The sequence below is a fragment of the Pleurodeles waltl genome, chromosome 7 (assembly GCF_031143425.1).
Source record: "Pleurodeles waltl isolate 20211129_DDA chromosome 7, aPleWal1.hap1.20221129, whole genome shotgun sequence".
NCBI classification, from domain to species: Eukaryota; Metazoa; Chordata; class Amphibia; order Caudata; family Salamandridae; genus Pleurodeles; species Pleurodeles waltl.
This window is the reverse complement of record NC_090446.1, coordinates 1,418,418,668-1,418,441,353: the sequence shown is the minus strand read 5'-3', so window position 1 is coordinate 1,418,441,353 and position 22,686 is coordinate 1,418,418,668. Positions and strand designations below refer to the sequence as shown.

Below are 22,686 nucleotides of genomic sequence, written 5' to 3'. Positions count from 1 at the left end.
ACCAAACTCTGACCAAGCACATAAGAGAGGACAAGAACATAGCAGAAGGAAGAATATAAAAAACAGTTACAAAAAATGCATTAAAGAAGCCGGAAGTGTAGGTTGGTTGAATAAAAGAGATATGACGTGAGAACAAGACTAAACTGTCCTAGTATTTGGAAACCTCAAAATTTGGCAGTGCCTTGTTCCTGAGAAAAAAATATAGGGCACTGCTCCTACTTTACACTTGGCCCTTTCTGCACGGTCATCCCCAAATGTTTTGCTTCCATTATTCCTATGTTTGCTGAATTCATTTTTGTTGGCCTTAGGACTCTGCACACTTTACCACTGCTAACCAGTGCTAAAGGACTAGTGTCCTCTGCTTAAAACATGGTTAGATTGACATATACGCAAGAATCACATTTAATTTACCTCTAAGTCCCTAGTGAAAGGGCACTGCAGCATGTAAAACATAAAGTTAAAATGGGTTGGGACATTCTGAATTTGGGAATTTATGGAGACTATAATGTCAAGCAGAATGATCCTTGTTGAAGATGGCCCTTCTTAGGGGAATTCCCAGATTTTTTTGCTGTTTTCTCTCAGTCTTTGACTTTGGACTCTGGGCACTTTTTCACTTTACTGCAGTGGGAAGGTGCGTGTGCCCTGCCTACACATGCTAGGAGGGGGCGCGTACGTGATTGGTTCAGGTTCTGTACCATGGAGTGCCCTGTAAAAAGGAACACCACATACCCGGGGCTGGTACAGCCCTGGCTACTCGTGGGGCATTGCACTGAGTGTGTCACCCACTATAAAAGCCTGTGAAGCATTTATCAGGCCTGTCAATAAAGGCCAAAGGAGGTGCAGTTGTGCTTGGGCTTAGGTTGGCACTACTATAGTTGTAGCCAATCCTGAGGGAACCCACTGCTACCCCTAAAGAACCCCCTGATTCGCAGGACAGCTGGTAGATGGAAAGCTGGGCAGGTAGACATGGGTGTCCCATGCCAGGTAAGGAAGAATCCCCATATGGGTTGTCTCTACCTATGGGGAGTCATCTCTTCCCATAGGTATTTGCTGATTCCCCACCTGGTAAACTTAGGGACCTGGGCCCTTTCCCCTTGTCATTACAGTGCAGAAGTGGGTGTGCCTCTGTATCTGGAACAGTGCTGTTTTCTACCTCATGCAGCACTGCTGAACTTGCGTCTGTGTTTGGACCAGAATTGTCTGGTGCAACTCAAGTCATCGTGCACCAGATTTTGTAACTCATTCCAGGAAGGAACAGCATTCGAAAATGTGTGTGTGTGTTTGGATTTGTCTGGTGTGGCTCAAGTCATTGCTCACCAGACGTTGTGCCTCATTCCAGTGAGGACAGAACTGGAACTCTACATGTGTGTGTGATCAGAATTTTCTGGTGTGACTCAAGCCATCGCACACTAGACTTTGTGCCTCATTCCAGGAAAAACAGCATAGGTAACTTTTTGTGTGTGTTCAGATTTGTCTGGTGTGACTCAATTCATTGGCACCATTATGAACCGCGTGGTGGTCTCAAAGTGACCCCCCCCCCAATGCTTGGCAGAGTGCGGCCCCTACCAGAAGGCATAGTGTAGAAAGCCCTGAGTGAACATCCTGAGTGGTGGCCCAACCTCTGTTTGTCGAATGTGGCCTGCTGAGCCATTCTTTCTGTCGTCCTCTCCCACCTTTCCCCCAGAATCCAGAATTAGTGTAATTATGGCCACGAGTGGCCTAGTACCCTAGGAAAAAATGCATTAATCTCCAGCTCATTGAGGGGTGGGGTAGTAGGAACTGGGTGGAGGGTGGGTGTCTGCGAGTGCAGTGACCTCTAAACTGCCAGATATCAGTGCACCATATTAGGGTGCAGGGAGCGAGTGTGTGTTATACTAGCCTGCCAGATATCAGTGGCACCACATAGCAGGGCAGAGTGAGTGAGTGGGAGTGATTGTTGGTGATTGACTGCATCGCCAGGCAGTGTAGCTGGACAGGTTGTTTCCTTGTCAGAGGACTATCACGGTTGACATTGGGTTTTATCTGTGTGGCCTAGGCCGCAGAGCTATTTAAAAAGGCTGCATTTCTGTGTATGTACACATCGCTGCTATCGTTGTGAACCGGAGTGTACTCGATTGAACTGGGTTAATCCCTAGGGTGGGTCTCATGCCAACAATGTGTTGGCTCCACATGACGGTGCTGGGAGGGAAAGTGTTACTTTTTTATACATCAGCCAATCATAGACATTCAGACGGAATTATTTCAGGATGTTGGCAGCAGTGGTTACTTTCTTCATGGAGAGCACTGTTACTGTTTCACCCAAATGCTTTGAAAGTATCAACAGTAGTAGTGCCAGCAGATAACCTTCACATAATCTCCTTAAAGGAGTCACAGTGATTAACACTTAGGGCCTCATTTATAAGAATATGATGCATCGCCATTGATGCGTCAGATTTCTTACTCTCCCTGCACATCCCCTAATGATGCCAGGAATGTGCTGTATTTACAATACAGAGCTCCATGGCACACAATTTCACAGATGCACCAGAAATTCTGACACATCTGTTGCCACTAAACTCACGCATTGCTGGAGTAGCGTTGTCGAACTGACAAACCTCCAGCAATGCCAGGAGTCTCCCATAGGAAAAAGCCCTGCATCAATTTTACGCGTGCCTAGAGCAGGTGGTAAAATTTTGACACAGTGAAATGTTATAAATTTCACTGCGTCAGTTCTTCATAGCTTTTCCTGTGAGAACGCTTACCCTGCATATATTGTACCTGCCACAGGTATAATGTGATGCAGGGCTTTACAAACTGACGCAATTGGACCAATGAGTATTTTCTTGCTTAAACCATCGTGTGACCCTGCCTGCTTGTGTATTCCCTGTCTGGGACAGACTGACAGTTAGGCTGTGTGTGAATCCCCTCTAGACAGTGACACAAAGGTAGCAGGGGTGTAGCCTGCATATCCTGAAGGGCCATAGGAGCTAGTGTGGAGGGAGTAGTGGTCACGTACACTTGGGCTGGGCTGTGACTGCTCTCCCAGAATGCAGTTTACAACTCCCTGTTGTAAGCCTGGAGTCAGGCCTGAGCACGGCAGGATCTTGTGAACAACAGAGACTTTCCTTTGAAGTTTGCCTACTTCAAAGGCAGAAAGGGGTACAAGTATTGGACCCAAAACCCCAGATTTTCAGAATACTTCTGGAACCCAGAGGAATCTCTGTCAAGAAGAAAAGCTGAAGAGCTAGAGGAGGAGTACTGCCCCTTTGGCTGGGTCTGTGCTTTGCTGAGTTGGCCTGCAGTTGCTGATTCTGCCTGAGAGAGGACAAAGTCTGTACTTTGTGGTATTTTCCTGCTTGTGAAGAACCTCCAAGGGCTTGGACTGAGCTTGCCTCCCTGTTTTGAAGTCTCAGGGCAATCAAAGTCTTCCTCTGCCAGCACCTGGACTCTCTCAGAGGCTCCTGCCCTGCCAGTCTCTGTGTGTCCTATCCAGTGTCTGGGCCCTTGAGAGGTGAATTTGGCAGAACAAGGATTGAAATCCACACACAGAACACCGTGCAGGAAAACATTTTGACACACCACCTGCAATGCTGCAGACGTAAAACGATGCACTACCCACTTTGCAGCTTAAAATCAATGCTTTACCTGTATTGCGGCTGGGAGATTGACGCATCACAGCTGGAGAAACGACGCAAAACCAGCTTGTGGTTGCTGATAATTACGCAATCCCCACATAGTGTGCTTTTACAACACTGTGCAGCCTGATTTTTAACGCATCATCAGTGAGTGTCACAAATGAACGCAAGCCTGCGTAGATCTGAGGTGCCTGTCTGGAAATCGATGTATTGCTCTCTCGCGGGTAAGAAAAAAGACGCATCGCTGACCCGACCGGAGAAGAAACAATGCACTGCTTCACTTGCAAGTAAGGAATCGCTGACTTTTCAGACGCACACTCGCCCGTGTAACTTTCTTTTTTACGCAAACCAGGTACTTTTCCATTGTTTTCTATCATGTAAGATTCTTATTCTTTTGAAATTTCATATCTTGACTTGTGTATGTTGGATTTTTTTTGATTTAGATAAATATTCCTTTGTCTTCTAAACTGGTGTGGTGTCCATTTTCTAGTGTTTTCACTGTATTACTGTTTTTGTTGGTACACATACTTTACACTTTGCCTTTGTGATAAGCCGGACTGCCTGTGCCAAGCTACCAAGAGGGTGAGCAGGGGTTATCCTAAATATTTTTCTCCTTTATCCTGAATAGAGCGAGGGTCCCTGCTTGGAAAGAGTGCAAACTCATTGCAAACCAGAGACCCCATTTCCAACATTGGTGATCAGCAGTGAGGACTGGACTTGTATTTGTACTTGACATACAGGCCCGTATTTATACTTTTTGACGCTAAACTGCGCTAACGCAGTTTAGCGTCAAAAAGTTTAGCGCCGGCTAACGCCATTCTGAAGCGCCATGCGTGCGCCGTATTTATTGAATGGCGTTAGCCGGCGCTAGCAGACCGGCGCTGCCTGGTGTGCGTGGAAAAATACCACGTACACCAGGCAGCGCCGGCGTTGGGAAAAATGGCGTTAGGGCGTCTTAAAATGGGGCAAGTCAGGTTGAGGCAAAAAAATCGCCTCCACCCGATTTGCGCCATTTTTAACGACGCCCAGACGCCATTTACATGACTCCTATCTTAGTAAAGACAGGAGTCATGCCCCCTTGCCCAATGGCCATGCCCAGGGGACTTGTGTCCCCTGGGCATGGTCATTGGGCATTGTGGCATGTAGGGGGGCACAAATCAGGCCCCCCTATGCCCAAAAAAAATATATAAAAAAATATTTAAAATATATTTAAAAAAAAAAATTATACTTACCTGAACTTACCTGAATGTCCCTGGGATGGGTCCCTCCATCCTTGGGTGTCCTCCTGGGGTGGGCAAGGGTGGCAGGGGGGGTCCCTGGGGGCATGGGAGGGCAGCTGTGGGCTCATTTTGAGGTTAAAAAGAGGCGCAAATGCGGGGTTTTTTGCCCCGCCCACTCCCGGGCGTGATTTTTGCCCGGGAGTATAAATACGACGCATTTGCGTCGCAGTAATTTTTTTAGACGGGAACGCCTACCTTGCATCTCATTAACGCAAGGAAGGCGTTCACGCAAAAAAATGACGCTCATTCCTCATACTTTGGCGCTAGACGCGTCTAACGGCAAAGTATAAATATGGCGTTAGTTTTGCGCCGAATTTGCGTCGAAAAAAACGACGCTAATTCGGCGCAAACGTAGTATAAATATGCCCCACAGTGATTAAGTGTGCACTACTGTTTTCAGTGCAGACCATCACATGACCACATACTACTTGGTTTTGCTTTTTCGCTTTTTCCTGCTTCCATATTTTTTTGTGATTTTTGAACTTCTTTGGGGACATATCTGTTTTTTTAAAAACTTTGCATATGTGAGTGAACCTTACCAATGTGTCTCAATCTAGGGATGCACCCGCTGTGTTTACAAAGGGTATTTTTGGGTCAAAGAAACTGGAGAAATGCACAGTGGCTCTACTTTTTTGTAAGGATCTTGCCTGCCCAATCAAGAGCTCCGCCAGGAAGAAGGAGCTGCAAAAGGCATTGAGGGGCCGGGTGGCAGCCAAGGAGGCTGGAGGCACACAGAGTGTTCATAATGTGGTAGTGGATGTGCCTGTTCTGCCTGGAGGGGGGCCTCCAGGGCATCTAGCAGTCTGTCATCCAATGGTCTGACTCCTGAGGAGTTGCAGGACAGACAGGCAGAGAGGATGCACCAGTTGCAATTAGAGAACCTTAAAATGGAGACGGAAGAGAGAAGGTTGGCCATAGAGGAGAAAAAGATGCTATTGTCTCATGAGCTCAGTTTAAGGGAGTTGGATCAGAGGAGCCAGTCTAGCATAGATGGTGGCAGCAGTACCTCAGTTCAGCCTGAGGGGAGGGTACACATTCCAAAGGACTTAGTGAAGGATTACAACAGGGAGATGACATCCATCTATGGTTTAAGGGGTATGAGGCAGCTCTTCACATGAACATGGTCCCTGAAGCACATTGGGGCGCGTGTCTGTGGAAGTACTTTGAGGTAGAGTAGAAGGACACTCTGACATCCTTAGGGGATCCTCAGGGACTCACCTACTCATGAAGGATGCCCTACTCAAAACATATGGTCTTACCCCTGAGCAGTACAAGGACAAGTTTAGGTCCTACAGATAGAAGAAATCTCAAACCTTGTTGGAATCTGTTGACGCTTTTGGCAGGTCAGTGGATGATTGGATGAAGGGCAGCGAGGTGATAACTTTTGAGGGGCTGTACAATTTGATTGTTTGGGAGAATTTATTTTCAAGACATCCCATTAATTTCACACCATCCACAGGACCCAAAAATATCTGTAAAACAGCAGCAATACACATGTGAAAGACACAATTAACAAACACTTTGGCAAAACTAATGGGTCTCACTTTTTTAGAATACCTAGGACATATAAAAACAATTAGAAACATTATGCAAGTGAAAGCATTACACCATGCATGAGTTTCTCCATGTCACCTGTGCTGACTTCTCTAGGCCTCTCATCCTCTGTTTCAGTCATATGATTGCACATTCATGATAGGTGAAGGAAACACTGAATATATTATAGGATAAAATAAGATTACAATGTTAAGACTGACTGCTTTTGTTTCAAGCTACCAGATGGCAAAGCACAGGTCAATTTAGTGCCTTTTGTGGTTGACCCGAACAAGGATTGTGGTTGTTGCATGAGAAAACTCTTTCAGTCCCTTCACCTATTAACCAAGCTTCTTACATTGATGTTCAATGGTGTGATCCAATACTTGTGTTTGTGCAATGACACTCAGAGATTTTATATAACACTAATATTTCTTATAGATAATCTGACATCAGATTCAACCTATTTTTTAATTCTCCGTGATTGGCCTTTTCTGATTTATCAAAATTCAGTTCAATTCTGCCAGCCTTTATGCACCTGTGACTCTGCCTGATACAAGCATGGAATTTCAGAACAACATTTAAGATAGGTACAATGTGGCTGAGCTCTATGGATTCTGCAGGGGGGGACTTCCAGTAGCCAAAAGTTACAAGAAGAAAGACCTCCCAGGCTTGGGAGGAGGCCCATCAGTTGCAGTGTACACCACAGGAGCAGGAGGAAGATAAAGAGGATGAGGAGGAGCAGACAGATGAAATGGAAGAGGATTATGGCCCCTGAAGAGGGAAGAGGGGCCCAAATGAGTGAGTTCTCCTTCCAGATCCAGCAGCAGTATCTCTGACCGCAACCTGTCCCCAGGGAAGCAGTAGGACAGGAAATCAGAAAGAAAGTTAAGGCTGCAGATAGCCAAACTAAAAATGGATGAGGCAGCTGCTTGGAGTACCTAGGATGAGAGGAAAATGACTCACACAGTGAAATTTAAAGAACTGGACATAACAGCCAAGTAGTGCAAGGAGTCCAAAAGTAACAGCAGCAGGGATACTCCAGTCGCCAATGAAGACAGGAGGGTTCACATTCGCACGGACCTGCTGCCCAACTTTGATGTAGGGGATGATAATGACAAGTGGTCTGGCACATATGAGGTTGCCCTAGAGGTACACTGAAGAGAGATGGGGAGAAGTTCTTGAGGCACATTCCTAATAAAGCGAGGGATGCATTACTGGCCTACCGGGACATGAAAAACGCAGGGGCTCATTTACAAGCCACTTCTGCCACCGGAGAATCACTTTTTGCAACACTCCGGCAGTGCTGTGCCCTGCTCCATATTTACAAGGCGGCGTTAAGCCACTTTCATGGCTTAACACTGCCTTATAAATATGGGCCGCTCAACGCAATTTTCTGCCACAACGGACGTGTAATGGGTGTTGCTGTGGGCGTACCCACACAACACCCTTTGCTTTTTGACATTGCCCCAGATTCACAAGGAAAGATAAACCTGAGGCAGTGCCAAACACTAATGCCTCCTCAGGGGGGGCATTAGAGTGGCGCAATGAGAAGAAATACTTTTCTTTCTCCTCTTTTTTTGCTCTTTCTATGTGTGCTGCATTCTGCTGTTTCTGTGCAGGAAGGTGTCAATTCCTGCATATAAACAATCACCCCCACAACACATGCATCCTTGCACCATGGCACAAGGAAGGCTGCGTTGTGGCAGCTCATTCAACACTTGCGCTGGGAAAAACACAGAGATGCACTATATATTCAGGTAAATACAGCACATCCCTGCATTTTGGAAATGAAGCAGCTCAGCGCAGTAAAATTGTTTGCGACACCATGCTTCGCCATTTCCTCATAAATGAGGCCCTTAATTGCACATGCGCTACTTTTTCAATACAAGACACCCTGACCCATGGGCCTTCAAGGCCTGCATTAGGGGTGGCATATGTTTAACAAAAGAGGATTTAAGATTGGCAAAGGTTTATTTTGCCAGGTTGAAATGGCAGTTTGAAACTTCAAAGCAGGCAGCAAAACAGACAGCAATGGCAGGACCAAGACATGTTGTAAAAGCCTGCCTTAGTTGGTGGCATAATTAGTGCCACAGTCCTACGACTAGGTCTTAAGTTACAAGCCCTAGGTGTAGGGAGTACCATTTTACAAGGGACTCACAAGTAAATTAGGGGGCATATTTATGAGCCCCTAGTACCACCGAAGCATGATGCTCCAGTGGCGCTATGCCCTGCACCGTATTTAAAAGGTGACATTAAGCCACTTTTTATGGCTTAACATCAACTAGTAAATACGGCACCTTCACACGCAGTACTTTGCGTCGAAGGGGCGTGCAATGGGTATTGCTGTGGGCGTGCCACTGCAACACGCATTGCATTTTGACGCTGGCCCAAATTCACATGTTTTCGTAAAGCTGAGAGAGAACCAAAATCTAACGCCACCCCAGGGAGGCATTAGCAAGGCGCAACGAGGAGGAACACATTTATTTTTCCTCGTTTTTGATTTTTTATGTGTGCTGCATTCTGCAGCATGCATAGAAAGAGCAACATACCAGAAATTATTGTTTATGTGTGTGAAGGTGTCCCTTCCTGCGCATAAACAATCTTTCAAAATGATGCTTTGGCAATTCTGTGTGTGCTATAATCTGCAGCACACACAGAAGTGCCAAATCGCCATTAGAGATTGTTTATGTGCTAGAAGGGACACCTTCCAAAACATAAACAATCAAATACCTCAATGCAGACATCCTTGCACGATTGGTGCTAGGCAGCTCAAATTAGTGCCATCGCAGGGGACAATACCGGGGTGAACCATATTCAATTACATATGGCCCATCCCTGCATTGTGAAAATGACAGAGCGTGGCGCTGCCAATTCTGACGCAGCGTGTGCTCTGTCATTTTCTTTTAAATATGGGACTAAGGGCCATATGTTCGAACACATTTTCCCATAGACTCAGAATGGGCAAAACCCTTTGCTACATCTGGCCCTAAATGTGCTAATTAGGTGGTAGCCATTTTTACTGTGTTTGAAGGATAGAGCACAATCACTTCAACACTTGTTAGCAGTGGTAAAGTGTGCAGAATTCTAAAGCAAAAAAAATATTCTGCAAAACAGGAGTGATGGCAAAAGGTTTGGGGGAATACTACACCAAGAACTTCAGGTCTTGTGAGGTCCGTTTTAAGTACACAGCACAAAACATGCTGTAGGAGGCATTAAGGGAACCCGAGAAAGAGAGTATACAATGAGCAATTGTTTGGAAGAAAAGCATTTAAACTGCCAAAGAAGAGGGGAAGGCAGATGATTTGGTTCAAGAAGGGATGTGAATGGCAGGAATCATGGACAAAGTTCTGACTCCTGTCTCTACAGGGCTAACCACCACAATCAGGGAAGACATGCTTTTCTGTCTGCCTGGATCTGGTGGTCTCAGTTCTTTACTTGGATTTCCTTGATGGACATCTTAAGGAAGTGAGGGCATTGACATTTAGAAGAGGAACTGGTAGACTTGGCATCCTTGGTGTGGTCTCCCCTGTACATAATGGGACGTGGTACAGACAGATCAAAGGGGTGGCAATCGGGGCTAAATTTTCCCCCTCTTTTGCCAATCTGTACATTGGTTTTTTTTAATGGTCCCACTTATGGAGGGAGTGTCCACCGGACTTGACACAACACATTCTGTATTGGGGCAGGTACATTGACGATGTCCTCCTTTTTTGGTCTGGGAGCCTTGACTCATTTGAGCTCTTCTTACATCATCTTAATATTAACACCTTCAAGATCACCTTTTCTGGTGAACATAGCACGTAACGTGAACTTTTTGGATCTCACCCTATACATCAAAGGTGATAAAATCTGTTCCAAACTTTACAGAAAACCAACAGCATATAACTCCATCCTACACGCTACAAGCTCACATCCCACTTCGCAAATCAATGCTATACCATATGGGGAGCTGACTAGGATCAGGAGAAATTGCAGTGAAGATACGGTTTTTCAGGAAGAGTTAAAACAAATGAATACACGGTTCATTCGGAGGGGTTACTCACACAACACGTTGCTACGAGCCAATAATAGAATCAACCATGTAAAAAGATCTGATCTATTGGTTTCCGCCACCAAAAAGAGTGAAACATCTAGACACCTCTCTTTCATTACCCCATGCAACGCACTAAGCTCTGATATATTCAAAGTTCGCAAGAAACACTGGTCATTCTTGTTAGCAGATGGGTAGCTCAAGAAAAGTCTCCCTCCCAAACCGATTATCACCTACAATAGGGGACCTGCCCTATGTAACTATCTGTGTCATAGTTTCCTACCACCAGGTTATAAAGAGACTTGGTTACCTAGAGCACCACATGGATCCTACAAATGTGGACATTGTAATATGTGTTGTTTTATTAAAGACAAATTGATGAAATGTCAATATAACACGCCAGTCACATATAGGATTAACAAGTTCATCAATTGGAACACCAAATATGTGGTTTACTGCTTAATCTGCATTTGCAACCTCATTTAAGTGGGTAGCACCATTCCACCACTCAAGGAGAGATTACAAGAACATATCAGAGCTATTCGTAACAATAATGTCAACTACCCTTTTGCGGTTCCCTATAACGCTAATCATGGACAGCGAGAGGTTCTAGGCATTGGTATTAGTATTAGTATACATGGTATCAATGTGGTCAATACACTTCCTAGAGGCAGTAACAGAACCCGGATCTTGAGACAGCTAGAGAGTAGCTGGATCATTAGACTCAGAGCTGTGGAGGAGGTGATTAACATTGATAAAGATTTACACACCTTCCTTTAATTTACTGCTCATGTCTGTCATGCTGCCGTGGTAATGTAACTATGTGTCTGTTCTATTTTGTAAATTTCTGTATAGATGATCCATATTTGCTCTTACTCAATGTCTAGATGGCATAATTTTCAATAACGTTATTCTGTCATACTACTCTACCAAATGCCTTAAATTACTGTAATTTTTGACCATGGTATTCATCAGACCCATACCTACTTTGTTAACTTTATGAATCATGTCACTCCACTGTTGCTAACAAACAACTACCTATGCTCTTACTAACTTATTCACACAACTTATATTCTACTGGTTTGTGTATCACTTATTCACTTTGCACTCTCTTTGATATGTATTTCTATTTGTTCACGCCACTTCAAAATGGCCCCCATTTTGGTTTACTTGATTCATCTTTCGTTCCGTGCGCTTAGTCCTTTTTCAGTGTTGCTATCCATTCCCTCCATGATTGTCTTTAAATACCCACCACACTCGCACGGAGGGCACATTTGACGGATACCTACGCAACCAGTACAGTATGATTCCACTTGCTAACCAGTGATAGCGCATCCAGTCCTTATAAATTACTTATACTTGGACATGCCGGAGGTCGGTGAACCTTTTGACAGGGTTGAGTTCTCCTCATCCAAGAATAGTCGGATCCCTCAAATCAATAATTAATAACCATTTATAATCAATAACCAATACTCGATTAGTAATCAATCAACAAATTAGTTAAACAGAAAATCAGTAATTTGACACATCATGAGCTTTCAGTCCTGAATAACCACACCTGTTTATTAAAAGTTAATGAGTTTATTTCCCTATATTAACAAAGCTAACACAATATAAGTAAGTCTCAAAATTAAATGATATACGTATACGAACATTACTAGCTGTCCATAACGACGGAAGAAACGCAATCTACGCAAAATTTGGATTATAATGCACTCGGATGTGGCAATGCAAATCACTAATAAAAGTAACTGAATTTGACTAATATGCATACATCGGTCAGCATAACAAGATTTCAATTCAGCATGGTGCATCAAATGAATACCTCAACTAACCTCTGATTAGCATTGGCATGTGGGGCTTCATGCAAAAATGAATTTAATCAACATAAATTTAGAAAACTTCTAGCTTGGGCTCTGTCAAAATAAGCAGTTGGTGCCTAAGAAGGAAAATACAATGCATAATACATTTATCCTTTCATAATTACCAAATACAATCAGCATTCAAGGTAAGTCTTCGTCCTTCAGTTACCGGTTCGATCAGCATGGGGCAAACTTCAAGGGGGCAAAGTTAAGGCAAGTTTTCCTTGCAGCAGCAAGGAGAATGGGGGAACAAAAGTTATTGTATGGGCAAGACAGGGTAAAGTTAAAGTCTCTAGGGTGAGAATTCTTTAAAGTCTTTCTCTTTCCCTTTCTCTGGGATAGAGAAAAAGCATCAAAGTGTCATCAAAATGGTTTCTTGAATCTGGCTTCAAAATGGCATCAAAGAAAATGGCTGACTTCTCTTTGGCCGGTGGGTTTTAAGTAAGAAACGTTCCAAATTCTTCAGGGTCTTCCATTCGAGGGTTCATGGGGTGGTTTCTCTTAAACCAATGAATAGTGTCCTTCTCTTAATGTTCACCTACGCATAAGGTGTCCTTGGAGTTTTGGAACACAAGTAGCAACAAACTTGCCAATTAATTCTACATCAGTGTCTTTATTGTCAGCACCTGCAGAAACTGACCTTGCTTCAAAGGGGATGAAACTTGCATAGCACGAAACCTTGAGATAAGTGTGTTAGTCATTTCTACTGGAAAAATACAGCTTTTAAAGTTTAAAACGCATCTTTGTTAATACAAGTGAAAACCATGCAGTTAAATTTGAGACCAGGCAACTAGGCCAAAGCCTCTGCTAAATTTAAGCTAAGCATATAACAGTTTCAACAAGAAAATCATAAAATACATCTGCAATTATGGTGGATTACTACATTGTCGATTCTTCATGATTAATTAAGCTTGTTTATACTAATGGCAATCGACTTCGTGGGCACATTTTTCTACATACATTATTTTTCTTTGCTAAAATCACATTGCCTTATACGATTTTGTTACATGATATATAAACGTTTGTTAGTCTTTCTTTTTCTGCTTCATCACCAGGTAAGAACTTGCTAGCGATAGGAGCGCTACCTCTCCCTCTCTCTTCGCATGCCCGTGTTTAGATTCGAGCAGGATACGCTTGGACGGCATTTGGGCCGTTCACCCACGCAACCAGCTCTTAACTACTAATCACGCACATCATAGGAAGCAACTTGTGAATTTTATGAGCGCGTTCTTCGCGCAGCTACTTTCTATTGACTTGACACTAGCACCGCGCTGTGCTGTTTTATTTTATTTTACTGCCCCATGTTTTTTTATTGTAGTGTACAATTATATAGTTTTTTCGATACACAACGCGATTCATTTTGCTTCCTTTCATTGGTATGCCATTGGGTACATATTAGTACAGTCTACTGGCAAATAGTCTTTATGATGGTTTTATACGTTTATATTTATTACTTTGGTTTTCCATGTTCATTTTGTTTGCGCACCCTCGGATTGCCTGCCTCTTAATTATGCAGCCAACGGAGTTGGCGTCCATATACCTAAACCTAGGGCGTTAGGACCCAGTTTGAAGCTATTTTTCATATGGTTTCCTTTTTCTTTTTAACCTGTTATCTGATACTTACAGCTACTTTTATAGTGCCAGCTGGATTTTGATAGGTTTTTCTGTTCCCTTCACATTAGGCTTATCATAGCCCTCGTAGCTACCTGTATTCCATATGATTGACTCATCAGGAGCTCAACTTCTTCTATATATCTTCCAAACAAACTTTCAGGACTCCTTTACATTTCTCTTCATCTTCATGTGTCCGCATAGCTGAAGGTATTTGACCTTTTACTTAATCCCTTGCACTTGCCTACTTATGCACTTTCTATCTTGCGTAATTTCAAATTAGTAATATTTCCTTTTGGGGCATTTTCCTGGCCTATTTAATCATTATTTAATCTTTATTTTCTTGCACAAAAGGCATGGTGCACCCAATGAGCAGGTTGCAATCTTTGTGTTCATCAGCATACTATCACCTCTTGGTGCTGGGCCTTTCCAACTTTTTTACTCTTATTTAGTGTGTTCATCACTCTCATACTGTGCACTTTTCTCTGTGTATGATTTTCAAACTATGGTGCGCATCCCACTGATTATGATAGGATTTAACAACCTTCCAGATACTCACAATCGCCCGTGTGCGAATATTCTTAGTCACACTGGTCACTGGTGGTTGGGCCTTTTCCCCTCTCTTTTAGATATTTATCTTGATGTTGGTTATTTTTGTGTTCACATCATTTCATCCATTGGCATATATGTACATTTATTTCACAGCCTTGACAAAGTCTTGAAGACAAAACACGTGTCTGCTGTTTTGCTGCTTTGGACTTATATTGTATTTGGTCATCTGACTGGAACTCGGCTGCTTTGCTGCTTTGGACTTATATTGTATTTGGTCATCTGACTGGAACTCTGACCACTTGTTCTCACCTGCAATACATATTCTGTGTCACCTGTTTGCCGGACTTCAACTCAATTTTTGAATCACCACTTGGATCGACTATACGAAGTTTCACTTTGTGTGTGCCCTGGCCTTTGTGCTCTCATTGTATAGGTTTCCACTCACTGTTTTCAGTGTGTGATCCTCTGACACCTGAGGTGGCAGGTGCATGGCTAGCCTGGCACCCATTACTAACTGTTGCTTGAAAGAAGACTACTACTGATGGACATTTGTTAAACCTGTGTTGATGTGCGAGCGCCTTCGGCATTCTCCACCTGTTTTCGCTGTGTATTTCATTGGTCTCCCCTAACTATTTGCCTCTGTTTCCCAGGTTGTTGATGTGTGCTTGACCCTATTTCTAATGTTTTTGATACTCTGCTAACCAGTGCTAAAGTGCAAATGCTCCTATATAAAATGTATGTGTAATTGGCTTATCCATTATCAGCATATATGCATTGCTAGTAAGTCCCTAGTAAGGTGCACTAGAGGTGCCACTTTTAGAAAGAAGGTATTTTCTTGCTTAAACCATTAAGTGACTCTGCCTGTTTATGGATTCGCTGTCTGGGTCAGTTTGTCAGTTGAACTGTTTGTGAATCTCCTCTAGACAGTGAGACAAAGGGAGCTGGGGTGTAGCCTGCACATCCTGATGAGCCATCTGTGCTAGAGTGGAGGGAGGAGTGATCACTTACACCTGAATGGGCTATGCCTGCCCTCTCACAATGCAGTCTCCAACCCCCTGGTGTGTGTCTGGGGCCTGGCCTAGGCAATGCAGGATCTTGTGAACAACAGGGACTTTCCTTTGAAGTTTTCCCACTTCAAAGGCAGAAAGGGGTATAAGTAGTTGACCCCAAACCCCACACTTTAGATTTAATCAAGATCACTTCTGGAACCAAGAGAAACCTCTGCCAAGGAGAAGAGCTGAACAGCTGAGGAGGAGTGCTGCCCCTGCCTGTGACTGTGCTTTATTGGGCTATTCTGCAGTTACTGCTTCTGCCTGTGAAAGGGGACAAAGACTGGACTTTGTGGTATATTCCTGCTTGTGAAGAATCTCCAAGGGCTTGAACTGAGGTTGCCTTCTGTTTTGAAGACTGAGGGCCCTCAAGGACTTCCTCTGCCAGCACCTGGGCTCTCGGCTGAGACTCCTGCCCTGTCTAGTGGTGCCCAAGCCAGGACCTGGGCCCTTGAAAGGTGAAGCTGGCAGAACAAGAGCTGACAATCTACGCACAGAACGCCATGCAGGGAAATTTTTGACACACCTTCTGCAATGTGGCTGAAAAACGACGTCCTGCTGGCTCTGTGGCTGAATTCAACGCTCCACCATCATCGCGGCTGGGAGATCGACGTATCGTGGTTGCAGAAGCAATGTGCAACACCCATTTGCAGCTGCTGATAACGACGCAAACCCCACACAGCGCATCCATTCTGCAGCACACATAGAAGACGCAAAATGCTGTGGATGATTGTTTATGTGCAGGAAAGTGTCCCTTCCTGCACATAAACAATAATTCCGAAATGACGCTTTTGTACTTCAACGTGTGCTGCATTTTTCAGCACACATAGAAGTGCCAAATCGTCAGTATAGATTGTTTATGTGCAGCAAGGGACATCTTCCTGCACATAATCGATCTATCCCCTCAACGCAGACACCCTTGCACTACGGTGCAAGGATGCCTGCATTGGCGCTGGGCAGCTTAATTCAGCGCCAATGAAGGGGGAAATGCAGGGGTGTGCAGTCTTCCACTAAATACAGTGCACCTCTGCATTTCTAAAGAAATGCAGGACGGCACTGCTATTTTTGGCGCAGCACCACACTGTGCCACTTTAACATAAATCTGGGCCTTTGTAGTTTCTTCATGTACACCTTCTGTTGTCTGACATTTTTATTTGCACTGTTTATATATGAGGCGGAAGGCTCAAGAGCATTGTCAGATTCTTCACAGAAGCGTGTAATTAAAAACAAATAACCAAGCTGGTGACATGAATATAGTTATAGCCATCAGCCTGGTTTCTGTCACAGTGGAGACTTGAAGAAAGTGGTGAAAAACGAAGTCTGATGCCAAAATGGAACGACCTCCGCTGAGACTTTCCATTACAAAAAATAGGCTAGCGGAGGCATGTCAGCTGCTCACACAGCCACGCCAAGACCTGAGCACAGTTCTAGGAGCTATGCCAAATCCCAAGCATTGGTACTAGAGCTGCTGGGGACAGGGGTAAGAAGAGGGAATTATAGGTAATGCACCAGTTCCAAAGCTCTCCATGAGTTGTTACCCACTGTTGCTGTCATAAATGAATTCCAAGTTACTCTGTCAGGGCTCTCTAAGAGCCTCTCTGTTCAGCATGACTGTCTGTTCTGATACAGGGCAACAGGTACAGCTTTGGTAGGGAGGAGGTAGGAGGGCAGAATGTGGTGGGTTGGGTGGTGGAGGTGAGTTGTTAATATTTTGTTGCACATTTAGGACAGGAAGCAAACCTATGGTATGTATGGCTCCCCATTACTCCTCTATCCCGCATAGCAGTTGAATGCAAGGGCAAACAATTTTAGGGCCCATACATAACATAAAATTATGCATAGGTAAAAAGTAAGTGACAATGTTTTTTACTTCAGGTTCTTAGTGAATTCATAAATAACTTGAACTTCCCTCTTGTTTTCTATTTTATGTCACTCAGAACACCTCAGTTAAAAAAAATTATTTGTTCTCTCTTACCCATAAATATCTCTATATGTTCTGTTAATTTAAGGGAGACTAAAAAGGGAAGCAATGAGTAATAAGCTACATAAGAATATTTTGACATTTTGAGGTTAAAAAATTCTATTTGAGAGCTATCAGCAAACGCTTTGTGGCAGACCACCCTATATTTACTGAAATTCATTGGGCATCATCTAACCTTCATAGGTGAGTAGGCACAGTGCTCTTTGTGCATAACCCAACAGATGATCTTTTTGTCCTTCCGTTCTAGATCCAGTTGTTGGTGTTTGCTTGAAGGGCCTAAGAGATTTCTCTTCCTGCTGATTCTTATCCTGCTGTTTCCAGGTGAGACATGGCATGTGCCCTTTGCATGATTGAGTTGCAGCATCAATGGAGGGTGCACTACTCTTGTGAAATGGGTAACGATTACTAAAGAGTGCAGTCTCAAGGAGCTGAGTTAGTGGTGTTACAATGATACTCATTTTATTAACCTTGGAAAGATCTGACCCTATGACCACCCATCTAGGGACTGAGCTTTTTTATCACTCTGACCTGCTACTCCTGGGCAGATTTGTATGTCTGTGAATACACTACGGTTGCTGATAAAATCTTCAGTACCAAGGTCCAAATTTATCAATATTTCATGCAACGCAACACAACACAGCAAGAGTGAATCAGATTTACCAGTAAATAGCACATTTCTGGTATCTGCCTGTGCTGGTGCACAATCTGCTGCCTAGTGCAAGGAAACGCGATGCAAGACAGCAAGACAACTTGCTGTCCTCCGTGAAAGGGAGAGGGCAGGAATGCACCATATTTACCAATTCGTGCCAATACAGGCACCATCGCACCATGGTGCAAGGGTGCCTGTGTTGCAGGCAGCATTTTTTTTGTACAGGAGGGACACCTTTCTTCACAAAAACATTCCTCTGCGGCTTTTGTATTCTTTCTAAGTGTGCCGCAGGACTACGCACAGTAAGATAGAGGAACAAAATAGGAAAAATATATTTTTTTCTCCATGTTTTATCTTCTTAAGCAAGGAATACTGTTTTGATGCATTCCCAGGTTTACCGGTCTTAATAAACTGGGGAATGTGCCAAAATCCATGAGTGATGTGTGGGAACACACAAACTGCACCCATGAAATGCCTTCCCAGGGCAGAATAAAGTAAGGCAGTGACTTGTGCTGCCTTGTGTTACTGCAGATTTACGAAGCAACTCAGGGCCATGCAAGGTGGCCTTGTATTGCTTAAGTAAATCTGACTTTAGTATTGTGTCGCCCTTGTGAAACCTTGCGTGACACAAGGGCAACACAATACAATGGTAAATCTGGACTCCTCTGTCCATGACACCTAGAACCTGGTTTTTACCAATAAAATGAAGGCCAGCGATGTGCTGGTAATGAAAATGCAGGGAACACTGGCACTAGCTCCCACTCGCAGGACTTTAGCGTCTCTGGATGTACAGACATAACAACTAAACATATGGGATGCAATTACCTCAATCAAAATTGATAAAGCTATTGGGAAGCAATCAGGCCAAACAATTTCAATGATGTTTGGGAAGAATTTCCTTCTTGAGTTTTTTTTTTTGTTTGTTTTTTTTAAAAAGGTAAAACAGGTTCATTTGCATCAAACGGATACCTAAAACATAAATTATTTAGGTTTTGCTGGCATTTCAGAATAGCCATTCATGACAATTTCTTAAAACTTATTGACCAGTGTACATTCACGTTCCCTTTCTGTAGCAGCAACATGTCCATCTCTTTGAGTGACGCTTCTACTGATGGGTAATACACAACTGCAATTGTCAAAAGTCAGCATCCTAACTGGGTCGCTGAGCAACAGTGGCAATATTCCCCTCAGCCCCGTCATGCAGGACCCCCTTTTCTCTCCAGCTTTTAAAGGAAAAAAACTTGTTAACATCAGCAGCGGCTCCTCCATTAGGGCGGAGGAGCGTCGCCCGCAGCCAGCAGGGGCAGCTGCAAAACCTTTACAAGGAAACGATAATAAACAGCGTTTCCTTGTAAAGAGGTAGGGCCACGGGGGTGACGAGTGTGAGGGAGAGTGCACAGTACTCCCCCTCAGAGTGCATGTGTGCTTGGCCGGCCGTCTTGGGCTGGGGGAATGGGAGTTTTAGAGGGCCCCTCTGGGCCCCTGCAATGCCCATGCACTTGGCATGTGCAGAGCAGGGGCCCCCATGCAGAGCCCCATTGTGCATTCCATTGCCCCAATTACGGGCAGTGGAATGCGCAACAGGTGTTGCTGCACCCGCCGCACCGCCACATTGGCACTGGCTCCTACTGTTAAGGCCCTGTTCACTGCAAGAACGGCGGGCTGAAATGCTGTTTCTGCCCACCGGCCCTGCGGTGAACTCATAATAAGGCTGGCGGTGTTCAGGCGGTACAGGTGGCCTGATAGAGGAGTGAGTTTGGCGGGCGGCCTTCACCACCTGCCAAACTCGTAATGAGACCCATAATGTACTTCACGTGTTCTAGTGCGTGACAGTCAGCACCACCACTTGTTCCACGCAAAACCCTTAACTCTAGTAAATACCATGATGCCCTCTGCAACTGGCAAACACACTAGATACCCTAACTTATAATTAGCGTGCTTTAAAACTGCTGATAACATAACAAATGTTACCCATATGTTGGTAAATATCATGCTCTCTTCTGGAGTCTGGCCATATGCAAGTCAATAATTCACAGGCAAATACTAAGTGCAGTCATCCAATGGGCAGTATCTGTATTGCATGTTTAGCCTTAATAATCGGTGTATACTCACTATTCTAGCAAATAAGCCCAAATGTCCAGTTCAGACTCAGTATTACATGTTCAACCTCAAATAACATGTGCACCACCCTTGCATGAATATTCAAATGTTAACATAAGCCGTCCAATGTACAGTTTTAGTTACAAATTCAAAAGGCAGACTCTCCATGTGCAAGTGTAGTATCAAAGTTTGAGTGCAGACTCCTCACACCTAATAAGGTTCACACGGACACTGTAGCATGAACATGTAAGTTTACCCTCAAACACCCAAGACAGCTTGCTGATGTGCATTAGCCACAAATGCCTTAGACAGCCTTCATAGGCAGAGGGTACTCTCTAAAGCACAGCCTCAAATAAATGGTGCAGGCTTCCGGTATGGATATTTAGGCACATATGTCTAGTGTTGGCTCCACATTCACAGTAATAGCCTCAAATATCTAGAGCAGTCTGTGCTTGAGAATGTATATTCCTGCAGGTATAACCATAAATGTAATGCCAGACCTTCACCTGTGTGTTTGTAGCTTCCCGTACAAAAAGCAGACGACATGTTGTGAGATTTATCTTAATTTTTCTACAACATTTTTATTGACACCTATATATTCAAACATCCAGCAGGGGCCCTCCCTCTTCCACTGATATATTTTGTGAGACTCACTAAAAATATTTGCTGGTCCGACAAGAAAATCAGAAATATCCCACCAATGGGCATCTTACAAGCTGCTTCTTGTGAAGAAAACTAAGGGCCAGATGTAGCAAAAATTTGCGAGTCGCAAATGGCCCGAATCTCAATTTGCAACCCCGCAAAATCGGAAATGGGATGCAAAAATCCCATTTCTGTAGTGCAAATTGCGATGCAAGCCATTACCGACTCGCAAAAATAGCGACCTGATTTTGCGACCCGCAAATAGGAAGTCTCAATCTGCGAGTCGCTAACCATATGCAAAACCCACTCGCAAATTGCGACTAGTCGCAAAAAGCCCATTTTGCACACCCAAATTACCACTAAGTCAGAGCAGGTGGTAACCAGAACCAAAGTATAAAAGGAGACCCAGAAGTCAACTGGGTTACTAAAAATGGCTGAAATATATGTGATAGCAAGGAGAAGGAGAGTCCACGCCGCACAACAGAGGAGGAGGAGGAGCCAGAGACAGGAGAGGATATACAGAACCAGGCAGACACTTTTCCAACACACTGAGGAGGAGATTTATGACAAATACAGACTCAGCAGTGCAGCAATATTAGAATTAATTGATCTACTCAATCCGCAGCTTCAACGCCAGACTGTGCGCGGCTGCGCCATCCCACACATGTGCAAGTGCTATGCTCACTGCACCTCTTGGCCTCGGGTAGCTATCAGGGGGTGATTGCTGTGGCAGGTGGGGTATCCCAAAGTGCACTCTCACGATTCTTCAGATCATTCCAAGATGCCATACTCACACACATGTCCAGATACATATACATACCCAGGAATGAGGCATTAATTAACAGCACAAAGTTGGAATTCTACAGAATTGCCAACTTCCCCCATGTAATAGGGTGTGTGGACGGGACACATATACAAATATGCGCTCCTGCAAATCTGGAATATCTGTTCCGCAATCAGAAGTGTACCCACTCACTGAACATCCAGGTGGTATGTGACGCCCATTATGTCATCACTGACATGGTAGCCAAATTTCCAGGGAGTACACATGACTCGTACATTTTCAGGCACAGTGGGATACACCAACGCCTAGAATGTGGGGAGTTTGGAGGCGGATATCTCTTATGTATTGCTGAAGACACCCTGAAGCCATACACACAGGTCACTATAGAAACCATCCATGCCCTGCTAACATTGTTAATTTTTGCCAAACAGGTGACAGTGCATATGCGCTACGACCATGGATACTAACCCCGTACCTAACATCCAGCAATGAGAATGAGAGGCGATATACCAGTGCACATAGGCGGACCAGAAATGTCATAGAGAGGACCTTTGGACTGTTAAAGGCAAGATTCCAATGCCTCCACAGAAGTGTAGGTGCTCTCCAGTATGCCCCAATAACAGCATTCAAGATAGTTGGAGCATGCGCAATACTGCACAACATTGCCACCAGACGTAGGCTACATCTCACCCCTGCAGACCCAGATTCGGAGGATGACGAGCAAGAGCTACCACATAGGTAGCCTGGAGATAGAAGCATTGCAAATCAAGGCAGACAGAGACGGGACCACATTCCAAACCAATACTTTGGAAGGTACGTGGCAACAGACACTCCACTCACCAATGTCACACACAAAGAGCCCAGTTGTGTGGTGGATCAAACAAAATATTTTAATTAGTGAACCTAATAACTAAAGAACGTAACTGTCCGTAAGGGGCTGCACATGTCCACCCTTAATGAGGACACATTAACTGAATGTGCCTCATGAGTCCTGCAGTG

At 44.2% G+C, this 22,686-nt stretch overlaps 1 protein-coding gene across 1 annotated transcript in view; it reads left to right on the top strand.

Annotated features, from left to right (window-relative positions):
* LOC138246426 (uncharacterized) overlaps positions 1-22,686 on the top strand; it is a 222,782-nt gene that overhangs the window by 128,826 nt on the left and 71,270 nt on the right. Inside the window, exon 2 of the mRNA XM_069201035.1 lies at positions 17,760-17,833. Within this exon, the coding sequence (XP_069057136.1) occupies positions 17,760-17,833 (74 nt within the window). The remainder of the gene's footprint in view (positions 1-17,759; positions 17,834-22,686) is intronic.